Here is an 11,425-nt window from a genome sequence, read left to right on the forward strand (position 1 = left end):
GGAGAGTGCAACTGGGCTGTCATCCAGTGGTGTGGGTCGTGGAGAGTAACTGGGCTGTCATCCAGTATGACGGTGGCCTTAATGAACTAACAACAGGAAATAGACTTCATGTTGTAAACATTCATGTGGATGGACAGATGCTCATGGAGGGATACATTTTTAGTTTTTACTAATATGTACAGGGTGCAGAGGTTAGAGAAGGTGGGCCTGCCATCGGAAGGTCGCTGGTTCAACTCCTGGACCAACAACATCAAAATGTGGGTAGGAAAGTTGAAGCACCAACACCTGCCTCCACCCTCATCTGCTCCACTATGTGCCCTTGAGCCAAATCCTTAACCCCCACCATCATGCTAACCATGCTCCACACTGAGGGTTGTGGTAGCTCGGTGGTTGCATCAGTAAGGACATCAGGCGTAAAAACATTCACCAAGTCTTTGTGCGAGTTAGTTTGCTGTGGCGATCCCTGAAGCAGGGAGCAGCCAAAGAAGAAGAAAAATGTGTATAATGTCCTTGAGAACCTTTGGTATGATTCTCTGCTCATGTTTATTATTAAATATATTTGGAGTTTTGTCAGCCTTTTCATTAGATTTCATTTCTGTCAGTAATTGTGTTTTATTTCTTTCACTTCTTTCTGAACAGGAATGTTCACCTATGATGCCACCACAAAACTGTTCTGGTTTAATTCCTCCTCGCTGGAGAATGAGGCGCAGTACACACTTATTGGAATTGTCCTGGGGCTCGCCATTTATAACAACTGCATCCTGGACGTTCACTTCCCTATGGTTGTCTACAGGAAGCTCATGGGGAAAAAAGGAACCTTCTTGGACCTGTCAGACTCCCATCCAGTGTAGTAGCTTTCTCCTAATCTAATATGCTTTGAAGCACTTAAATTTAGTTCTACCATTAAAACCTCTGACATAGTAATAATGTCCCCATAATTGCTTTAAATTACAGTAACACATCACGTCTTTGTCCCATTACAGATTTTGTATCAAAGTCTGAAGGGGTTACTTGAGTATACCAGCGATGTTGAAAAGGACATGATGCTCACCTTCCAAATATCTCACACAGATCTTTTTGGAAACCCAATGTTGTATGATTTGAAGGAGGAAGGAGACCAGATCCCTGTTAACAAGGAGAACAGACAGGTGAGCTGGGTCAAATGCTGTGTTTAGTCTTCAGCTAGCCTGTGTTATATTAGCTTATAAAAATAATGTGGACAAAATTATTTTTATATGCCGGTACTAATAACATTTGCATAACCATTAAAAATACAAACTGGTTTAGGAGTATGCATTGTCAGGGAGTGAGACACAGGTGTGCAGGTCACTATGGTGACCCTAATGAGCCATCAGCAACAGTTTTAACATTGATCTGGCTTCTCTTTACACTTCCTTTATGATTTATACATCAAAATGTTGGTGTCTTGTCAGATTGTTACAAAAGTTCGTCACAAATCATAGTTTTTTATTTTTAGTTGTTGTTTTTTTAGTTTGTGTTTTGAAATTTAGGTTTGAAGTTGTATTGCGACTCTTCAAAATGTATTAATAAATGTTTTTTGTTTTTCTGAAGTTATACTCATTCATTAAGCTTGTGTGTTCAAAAAGGCAACAACAGTGAAATTAAAAATAAAATGACATTTGAAGGCCTTACATTTAAAATGTTTTCAAATATGGGTTGTAAAACCATTTTTAATAAAAAAAAAAACATTATTAATAACTATTATTTTGGTCATTGTGTATTTTCTATATAATCTGTTCAACCTTTTCAACATGCAACCTCAGGCATCTAAAGAAAGCAGAAAAGTACAGCAAATCTCCAATTTTTCTCTTGTATTGGTTCACTGAGATCTAAGTTTTCTACTTTTGTTAGCATGTTTTGTAATGCGGTTTCACCTTTGTGCTGTATGTGGGAGCACACCTGCTGTGTGGCCATTGTAGTTCTTATCATTTTATTTAAAAAATCAGAACTTATAAATTTCCATTTGAAAGAATCAACAGATTTAGCAAATGAAATTTGCAGCATTTGAAAGTTGGATGAACTTCAGTGATTAAAGAACCCCACTTGATGGCCTCATGCATGAGAAGGGACAACATCTGCACACCCAAAAAACTTTATTACTGTGGCTTTTGTTATATTGACTCAGTTCCACACTTATTTACTTTTTTTTTAAGTTCAATTCAATTCAGTTTTTTTATATAGTGCCAAATCACAACAAAGTTGTCTCAGGGCACTTTAAAGAAACTTTCACATACATAAAAGCCAATTAGTAAAGTTCTCTATCTAAGGAATTCTTCTGTTCTTCTAGTTCTTCTGTCTTTTTATTTGGATGTTATTTATTGTCCCTGGTTTCAAAATTTTCAAGATAAAAAATTCAAAAGTCTGTAACTACATAGCAGGGGCGATACTAGGATCTGACCTTTAGGGGGTTCTAGCCCCCAGCACTGAAATTGGCTCTTGATTTGAACAATGCACCCCATGGTGAGATTTGTAAGAAGTGCAAAACTGTGCTGACTAGGGGTTGAACGAGTAAATAATTTTTAAACTCGACATTAACATAATAAAACCCGAGTAGAACTCGAGTGTTTGATGACGTCATAGATCTCAAGATACAAAAATAAATAAATAAATAAAACCTCAAAAAAAGGTAATTATTTACAAAAAAAGACCAACAAAACATTGGGAGCGTATATTATGCTCCTACCATTTATCATACTGCAAATAAGTCACAGGAAAAACTAAACTATTAGTTATTATTATTAAACTGCAAACGTGAAGAAACATGCAGCATGTCAAAAACAAAACTTAAACCGAAACTGGTTCTGGTTCGGTGGATTGGACCCGGTGTTACACCATACTCTGTGACCTGCAACAGTGCAACACCGCCCCCTACGGTCATACAGTGGTCACATAATATGACGCCACTACGGATACTCGATGTTAACTTTTTAACCTCGATAGATGTCCTAGCAATCAATGTGTAGATTACTCGAGAACTCTGTTAATGCCCTAGTGCTGACAACCAAAACCAGCTGCTCAACCAGCTGGTTTTGGTTGTCAGCAGCAAAACTGGTTGATCCACTCTGAGAAGGTGATATTTATAAGACTGAGCTGAATACAGCACCTCAGACTGAGGAAGTCTTTCGGATGAAAGACGAAACTTTTCTACATTTTTTCTTTGTTTTGCTTTTTGAATGTCCAGAGGACCAGATTTAACTTTTTTTTTATTTTTCTACCTGGATTATTGAGCATGCATCAGGATAGCTTTAATCACCTTTAATTTAACTATTAACCTCTGACTGGAAAGCGTTCATAATGCAAAACCATGTTGTCAGAGGAAAAGGGGGCATTGCTCCTGCAGGTAAGGGGCGTTTGCCTTCGGGACAAATTGAGATCACCGATTGGTCATTTGCTGGCAAGCGTACTGGATTGATTGACAGGTGGAACTGAGGATCTGACTCATGCTAAAAAATCAGATTTTACCAGCCTGTTTAAGAGCGTCATCATTTATTCATTTTTACTTCCTTACAAAATCCTAATGATGTTTTATTTTTATTTTTCAGAGGTGCCGAGTTAAATTTTAGGGGTGCTTGAGCCCCCCCCCCTTTCCCCCAAAAAAAGGCTAAAATTGCTACTGCTACATAGTATAAATAGAGAACCGACAAGGTTTACTGCTTACCCTTTAGACTAATATGTGTATTTCACAACAACTAACAACATAAGTTCTTAGAGAAAAAAATATTGTTGCTTTATTTTACATACACAAAAAGAACCACACTCGACTGCAGGAGAAGATTTTCATCCAGTGTTTTACTTGCAAGAACTCATTTATGACGGATTACACATGGATGCGTAATGCATAGAACATGTCACAGATTGAGTGTTGAATAGTTTGCTGCAGATTTTCACACAGCAGCAGAATCCAGCGGGTGTTCTCTCAAAGCCAGACAGAAGGACAGACATGATCCATGGCCATCAGCTATTCGGCCTCCAGGCCAAGATAAGAGAATGTTTTGGGCATGTTCTCAAAGCAGGACTGAATAATGTTCTCAGCCTTATTATAATAAAAAATATTCATACCAAAAATTCTCAGTCAGTCAATCAGTGAAGAGAAAACATCTTTAAAAAAGTAACGAACATAGTTATTGTTTCCATCATGCTAGTACTCTCTGTAGGTTGGCTCAGTAATGAACACAGAAGAGACTAAATTAAAGAAACAATGCTTACATTTAAACAAATCCTTGTCTGTTTACAGGAGTTTGTGGATCTGTATGTGGAGTACATCCTGAACACGAGTGTGGAAAGACAATTCAAAGCCTTTAAGAAAGGATTCCTGATGGTCACAAATGAGTCGCCGCTGAAATATTTGTTCAGACCAGAGGAAGTGGAGCTGCTCATCTGTGGAAGCAGGGTGAGAAACACTGCTCAACCTGTAAACAGTTTTTGACAAAGAACAGAAACTTGTACAATAATTTAGTTGAACATATTTTTAAATGGTAAATGGACTGTACTTAAATAACGCCTTTCTATCTTATTTCAAGATACTCAAAGTGCTTTACACTACAATCTGTGTCCTCATTTACCCATTCATACAGCACTCTACTAGATCTCTATAAAGCTAATTGAACAAATCTTTCTAAAGAGACTAATCAGTGCTTTAGATCACATTCATACACTGATGGGACACACATCAGAGGCTATGAGGGGTTCAGTGTCTTGCCCAGGGACACTTCGACATGTGACTGCTGGTGGATTCGAACCCCCAACTCTCACATTGGAGGACGACTGCTCTAACCACTCAGCCACAGCCACCCGCAAACATATCAGAGTACAAAGAGAAGTTTTTCAGACTGTCTTTGTTTTGTTCAGATAATCTAAATTAATTCACAGTTTGGTCCCACCAACACAGAGAAACATAAAAGTTGATTAAGGTCACAAGTAGAAGAGGTTTAGAAGATTCTACAAATACAATCAAATCCAATCAAACTGACTTTTTTTAAAAACACATTTCACATAAAAAGAGTTGACCAAATTACTGCACACTAAACCCCAAAATAATAGCCACAAATAATTAATAACTGGTGATGGTGTCAACATCGGATATAAAAGGAGCATTAACTATACTGTATATTTAATTATTCATAGTCAAAATGGCAAATTCGCATTGAGTTTTGTTTATACAGTTTATTGTAAAAAATAAATAAATAAATAAATTATATATATATATATATATATATATATATATATATATATATATATATTAGTGCCAATTCACATTAAATAATTGTAATTTGACCTATTTCATTCGGTACAACTGACTAGCTTGCTAACCAACATGCTAATTCCTAAATAAATTACCTACTTAGGAAACAAACAGACTGAATTAATGATATGATAAAAATATATACAGGTATGTATATTTCTTAATGTAAAACTGATTAGCAACATATGTGACACAACAAATATATGTGAAGGAGACGTGTCCCCCTAACATTTAAAAAATATTTGTCCCCCCCCCCCCCACACACACACACACACACATTTACCATGAAATATTAGTTCACTCAGTACTGTTTCTGTTTTTTCTTTAATGAATCCATTTCACTTGATTTATAGGAGAATAAACAAACAAAAGTCCACTCCGGGTTTTCTTGGTTACTTACAGCAACTCTCCACACCGATTGCAGTGTTTGTTCACTTGACGAGGCAGGGGAGACACCTCTGTGTTGCATTTTAGCTTAGCGCCACATTAGTGTGGGCAGTTGTTGACCAGGGTAGGGTGGGGGGTTAGGATGTGTGAGAGAAAGGGAGCACTACAGCTGTAGCATCTTAGCTAGCATGTCTGTATTGCGCGTCGCTAGTTTAGCATTACGTTAGTGCCAGCAGTTGTCGACTGCGGGGGAGCATTGTGACATGCTCTCATAGTTATGGAATCAAGCGTTTACTTATGTAGGTAGATGTAGATGTTTAACAACTCGTTAAAATACACCAGAATGCAGGAAATGGCATCTACTTTATTCAAAAATTTCTGGGGGAGGACCCCCAGACCCTCCCACCAATCTGTCTCCTCACTCACATAATGAATGCTTCTAACACCAATGATATAACACAGGTCTTTTTTATCATCCATCCATTCATCCATTTTCTTCCGCTTATCAGGGGTCGGGTCGCGGGGGTAGCAGCCTAAGTAGGGAGGCCCAGACTTCCCTCTCCCCAGCCACTTGGGCCAGCTCCTCCGGGGGAATCCCGAGGTGTTCCCAGGCCAGCCAAGAACTATAGTCCCTCCAGCGTGTCCTGGGTCTTCCTCTGTGTCTCCTCCCGGCGGGACGTGCCCGGAACACCTCACCAGAAAGGCGTTCAGGAGGCATCCTAACCAGATGCCCAAGCCACCTCATCTGGCTCCTCTCGATGTGAAGAAGCAGCGGCTCTACTCTGAGTCCCTCCTGGATGACTGAGCTTCTCATCCTATCTCTAAGGGAGAGCCCAGACACCCTGCGGAGAAAACTCATTTCGGCTGCCTATATCCGTGATCTCGTTCTTTCGGTCACAACCCAAAGCTCATGACCATACATGAGGGTAGGAACGTAGATCGACCGGTAAATTGAGAGCTTCGCCTTTTGACTCATCTCTCTCTTTACCACGACAAACCGGTACCACGCCCGCTTCACTGCCGACGCTGCACCTATCCGCCTATCGATCTCCCGCTCCATTTTTCTCTCATTCGTGAACAAGACTCCAAGATACTTAAACTCCTCCACTTGGGGCAGGACCTCCTCCCTGACCCAGACAGGGCACTCTACTGTTTTCCAGCTCAAGACCATGGCCTCAGATTTGGAGGAACTGATCCTCATCCCGGCCGCATCTCACTCGGCTGCGAGCCACTCCAGTGAAAGCTGTAAATCACAACTTGATGAAGCCAATAGGACCACATCATCTGCAAAAAACAGAGAATCAATCCTAAGGCCACCAAAACGGATCCCCTCAACATCTTGGCTGCACCTAGAAATTCTGTCCTTAAAAGTTATGAACAGAATCGGTGACAAAGGGCAACCTTGGCGGAGTCCAACTCTCACTGGGAACGAGCCAGACTTACTGCCGGCAATGCAGACCAAGCTCTGACACCGTTCGTACAGGGAGTTAACAGCCCATATCAAAGGGCCTGGTACCCCATACTCCTAGAGTGCCCCTCACAGGGTTCCCCAAGGGACGTGGTCAAACGCCTTCTCCAAGTCCACAAAGCACATATAGACTGGTTGGGCAAACTCCCACACACCCTCCAAGACCCTGTTGAGAGTGTAGAGCTGGTTCAGTGTTCCACGACTAGGACGAAAACTGCACTGCTCCTACTGAATCCGAGGTTCGACTATGTGATGGACCATCCTCTCCAGAACTCCTGAATAGACCTTACCAGGGAGGCTTAAGAGTGTGATCTCCCTGTAGTTGGAGCACACTCTATGGTCCCCCTTTTTGAATAGGGGGACCAACACCCCAGTCTGCTAATCCAGGGGAACTTCCCCCGATGTCCATGCAATATTGTAGAGTCATGTAAGCTAACACAACCATACAACATCCAGAGCCTTAAGGAACTCCGAGCGAATCTCATCCACCCCTGGGGCCCTGCCACCGAGGAGGTTTTTAACCACCTCAGTGACCTCAGCACCAGAGATTGGAGAGCCCGACCCAAAGTCACCAGGCTCCGCTTCTTCAGTAGAAGACATGCTGGTGGGATTGAGGAGGCCTTTGAAGTATTCTGCCCACGGATCCATGACATCCCGAGTTGTTGTCAGCAGCAAACCACCTCCACTATAAATAGTGTTGGTAGCATATCGCTTTCCCCCCCTGAGACGCCAGACGGTGGACCAGATTTGCCTTGAAGCTGTACGGAAGTCATTCTCCATGGCCTCTCCAAACTCCTCCCATGCCCGAGTTTTTGCATCAGCGACCACCCGAGCCACATGCCGCTTGGACTGCCGGTACCCATCAGTTGCTTCTGGGGTCCCACAGTTCAAAAAGGCCCTATAGGACTCCTTCTTTAGCCTGACAGCATTCCTGATGGCCGGTGTCCACCACCGGGTTCGAGGGTTACCACCACGACAGGCACCAACAACCTTGCGGCCACAGCTTTGATAAGCCGCCTTGACAATAGAGGCATGGAACATGGCCCATTCGGACTCGATGTCCCCCACCTCCCCGGAACATGTTCAAAGCTCTCCCAGAGGTGGGAGTTAAAGTTCCATCTCACGGGAGACTCTGCCAGACGTTCCCAGCAGACCCTCGCAATATGTTTTGGTCTGCCAGGTCTGACCGGCATCCTCCCCCACCATCGGAGCCAACTCACCACCAGGTAGTGGTCAGTGGACCGCTCCGCCCCTCTCTTCACCCGAGTGTCCAAGACGTGGCTGCAGATCATGAGACGGCAACAAAGTCGGTCATCGAACTGAGGCCTAGGGTGTCCTGCTGCCAAGAGCACATATGGGCACCCTTATGCTTGAACATTGTGTTTGTTATGGACAATCCATGATGAGCACAGAAGTCCAATAACAGAACACCACTCGAGTTCAGATCGGGGGGGCGGGGGGTTCCTCCCAACCACACCCCTCCAGGTCTCACTGTCATTGTCCACATGAGCGTTGAAGTCCCCCAGCAGAACAAGGGAGTCCCCAGGAGGTGCACTCTCCAGTACCCCCTTCAAGGACTCCAAAAAGGGTGGGTAATATGAACTGCTGTTTTGCGCATAAGCACAAACAACAGTCAGAACCCGTTCCCCCACACGTAGGCAGAGGGAGGCTACCCTCTCGTCTTTTATCATCTGCTGGTGTGTTATGGTGCAAAACATTTAGTGATTGAAGGCTGGAAACCAAGTTAGATCATCATGACTTCGAGCTATCAAACAGAATTACATGAAAAACAGCTGTGATTTCACCATATAGCCACATGGGCTAGTTATTTCTTGGAAAACTGTTGTTACTCAATACAGTTGGCTGCTACATTTAGAAATGTAACCTGAAACAATATTATGAAAGACGGAAGCATTCCTGGGAAGAGAACACAGATGGGTTTTCAGGACATGGGCTCCTCTCAGACTGATCATCAACAGATGGTCAGGTACTGATCAAGAGGTGTTTATTGGACATTGTAATAGCAAGACTGTTCACACACTGACCTCATGGCTAGGCTATCACTGTCATTGGGACCAGTTCATAAAAACAACCTACCATGATACAGTGGTAGTGTTGTGTTGTGGTGACATGATTTTCTAACATATAGCCACATTGTGATGTGTTTCAAGAGAGTTGTGCAAGTGCAGCCATTTAAAGCTTGGTGAGACCATAAGAGACTGTCAGAAAATAGCAGCAAAGGTCTACTAAAAGCATAGCAGCGTCATGATGGCCTTCACACTGAAGGTCTTCCAAATTCCAACAGTACAAACACGTTTTAATAGGTCGTAGATATGGAGAGAATAGATGGGTTGTTGTCCATTGTGACAGAACTTAGTATTCTCAGTTTCTAAATAAACTAAAAGTGTCAATAAAAGGATTAGTGATGAAACTCACTATCAAACATGGCTGTCCCCCAAATTTGTTATTCAGATCAAACTCGTGGTTTGTTTATATTTTGCAAACACAATTGATGATCGATAAACTGATGAAAATTTCGGAACAAATTACATGTTATCGTCTAATTTTAGAAAACCGTGACATTTCTGTAAAATTGGTTGATTTTTCTCTTTTCATTTTGGCCAGTATTTTATTAATGATGTGCACTTTCTTTTTCATTTTATAGAAACTTGACTTTGAAGCACTCCAAAAGACAACAGACTATGATGGAGGTTATAACAAAGATAGTCAAATTATCAAGTAAGTCTACTGAGTTTTATCTTTTTTTACTGAGAGTCAGTTTGTGTACTGTAAACACATAATAGTCAGACCCCTAGTGGCAATAGTAGGCATTGCATCACTGGTCATGCAAGGTTTGGAAGTTTGTAAAAGAGAAATTATTTTCCTATATTTCTGAAAACAGGGATTTCTGGGAAATCGTTCACTCCTTTGGAGAAGAACAGAAAAGGCTGTTTCTTCAGTTCACTACTGGTACAGACAGAGCACCAGTTGGTGGTCTTGGCAAATTAAAGATGATCATCGCCAAGAACGGCTCTGACACAGACAGGTACGTCCACCCTGGAAATAGAGTGGAAAGATTTTTACTCTGCTTGTGTGTTTATATGTCAAAAACATCAAGAGTCTGAATTTTCTCTAGATGTTTAAACACTCTGGGTTCTTTTTGTTTGTTTGTTTTGCAGGCTTCCAACCTGTCATACCTGCTTTAATGCATTGCTGCTCCCCGAATACTCTTCTAAAGAAAAACTGAGGGAGAGACTCCTTAAGGCCATCACATATGCCAAAGGTTTTGGGATGCTGTGACAAATCCACTAAGGCAGTTTTCTGTCTTTATTGGTGATAAACTGGGATTAAGAAACAACACAAAAAGATGTGATAAAACAAAATGCTGTAATAACCCTGTGCCTAACCAGATGCTGCAGATTATTTAAGTCCACTCTTTGCCTTTCATACTGAGCCTTTCTCAATTTGTCACTTTCATAGATACTAAATATCCCAATAAGAGTTTAGAACAGCACATAAATATTAAATAATTTGTTTTTCATGTGATCTGCTTCTGAGCACAATTAATTAAATCATAAACGTGCATTAGTATGCAGCACATGTAGTATATTTATGAATGTAGTTTGACTCCTAATGCTGCTGAAGTCTTTAAAAAGTAGCAGTATCCAGTCCTCATTGGGCATAATGGTGCTCCTTGGCATTGTAGCTTCCCGAATACATTGAGTTGAAGCCTTTTATATTCCTCCTAATACAAGTAGCCCCACGACAAGCCAATAATATGTTTGAAGAAGTGTATTTTATTTGTGCTGTGCCTCACATATCAGAAATGAATATGGTTTGCTGTGAGTGTGATGTAGTTCTTTGGTTCCAGTAACTTGCTTGATTTTAGACTGTGCCTTCTGAGTGGCTGTTTCACTTCATGAAAAAAAAAAGGTTTCTTTGTTGGAGTGTTTACTAAAAAGGACTGGTTTCACACTTGTAAGAGGAATGTGCTAAATGTGCAATGTCTATAAATGTAAAAGAGACAGGATTTATTGTTTTATTTGGCCAATATCTCAGGTATTCAAAAAAAAAATACCCAGAATATGTGAAACTTTTGTAAGCCTGATATGCAAATTAAATAAAGGGGACAAATCTTTCAACTTTGTTGTAAATACCTGTCTCTGAGTAATTTCCATGTTCCTGACAGTATAAACAACACAGAACAAAGCCCCAGCTCCAATCAACGGCCATAAATAGATTGCGTTTTTAATATTTTTACATTATAGCATTTAAGGAAACACAAAACAACAAATGAGCTGAACATG

The 11,425-nt window shown here is 41.2% G+C and overlaps 1 protein-coding gene across 1 annotated transcript in view; it reads left to right on the forward strand.

Moving 5' to 3' along the window:
- LOC119408127 (ubiquitin-protein ligase E3A) overlaps nucleotides 1–10,629 on the forward strand; it is an 18,571-nt gene extending 7,942 nt beyond the window's left edge. Inside the window, exons 6-11 of the mRNA XM_037674967.1 lie at nucleotides 640–845; nucleotides 984–1,148; nucleotides 4,256–4,411; nucleotides 9,784–9,857; nucleotides 10,021–10,164; nucleotides 10,298–10,629. Of these exons, the coding sequence (XP_037530895.1) occupies nucleotides 640–845; nucleotides 984–1,148; nucleotides 4,256–4,411; nucleotides 9,784–9,857; nucleotides 10,021–10,164; nucleotides 10,298–10,418 (866 nt within the window). The 3' untranslated portion in view covers nucleotides 10,419–10,629. The remainder of the gene's footprint in view (nucleotides 1–639; nucleotides 846–983; nucleotides 1,149–4,255; nucleotides 4,412–9,783; nucleotides 9,858–10,020; nucleotides 10,165–10,297) is intronic.
- Nucleotides 10,630–11,425: the final 796 nt, after the last annotated feature.

Source organism: Nematolebias whitei, chromosome 3 (assembly GCF_014905685.2).
Source record: "Nematolebias whitei isolate Nwh7 chromosome 3, NemWhi1, whole genome shotgun sequence".
NCBI classification, from domain to species: domain Eukaryota; kingdom Metazoa; phylum Chordata; class Actinopteri; order Cyprinodontiformes; family Rivulidae; genus Nematolebias; species Nematolebias whitei.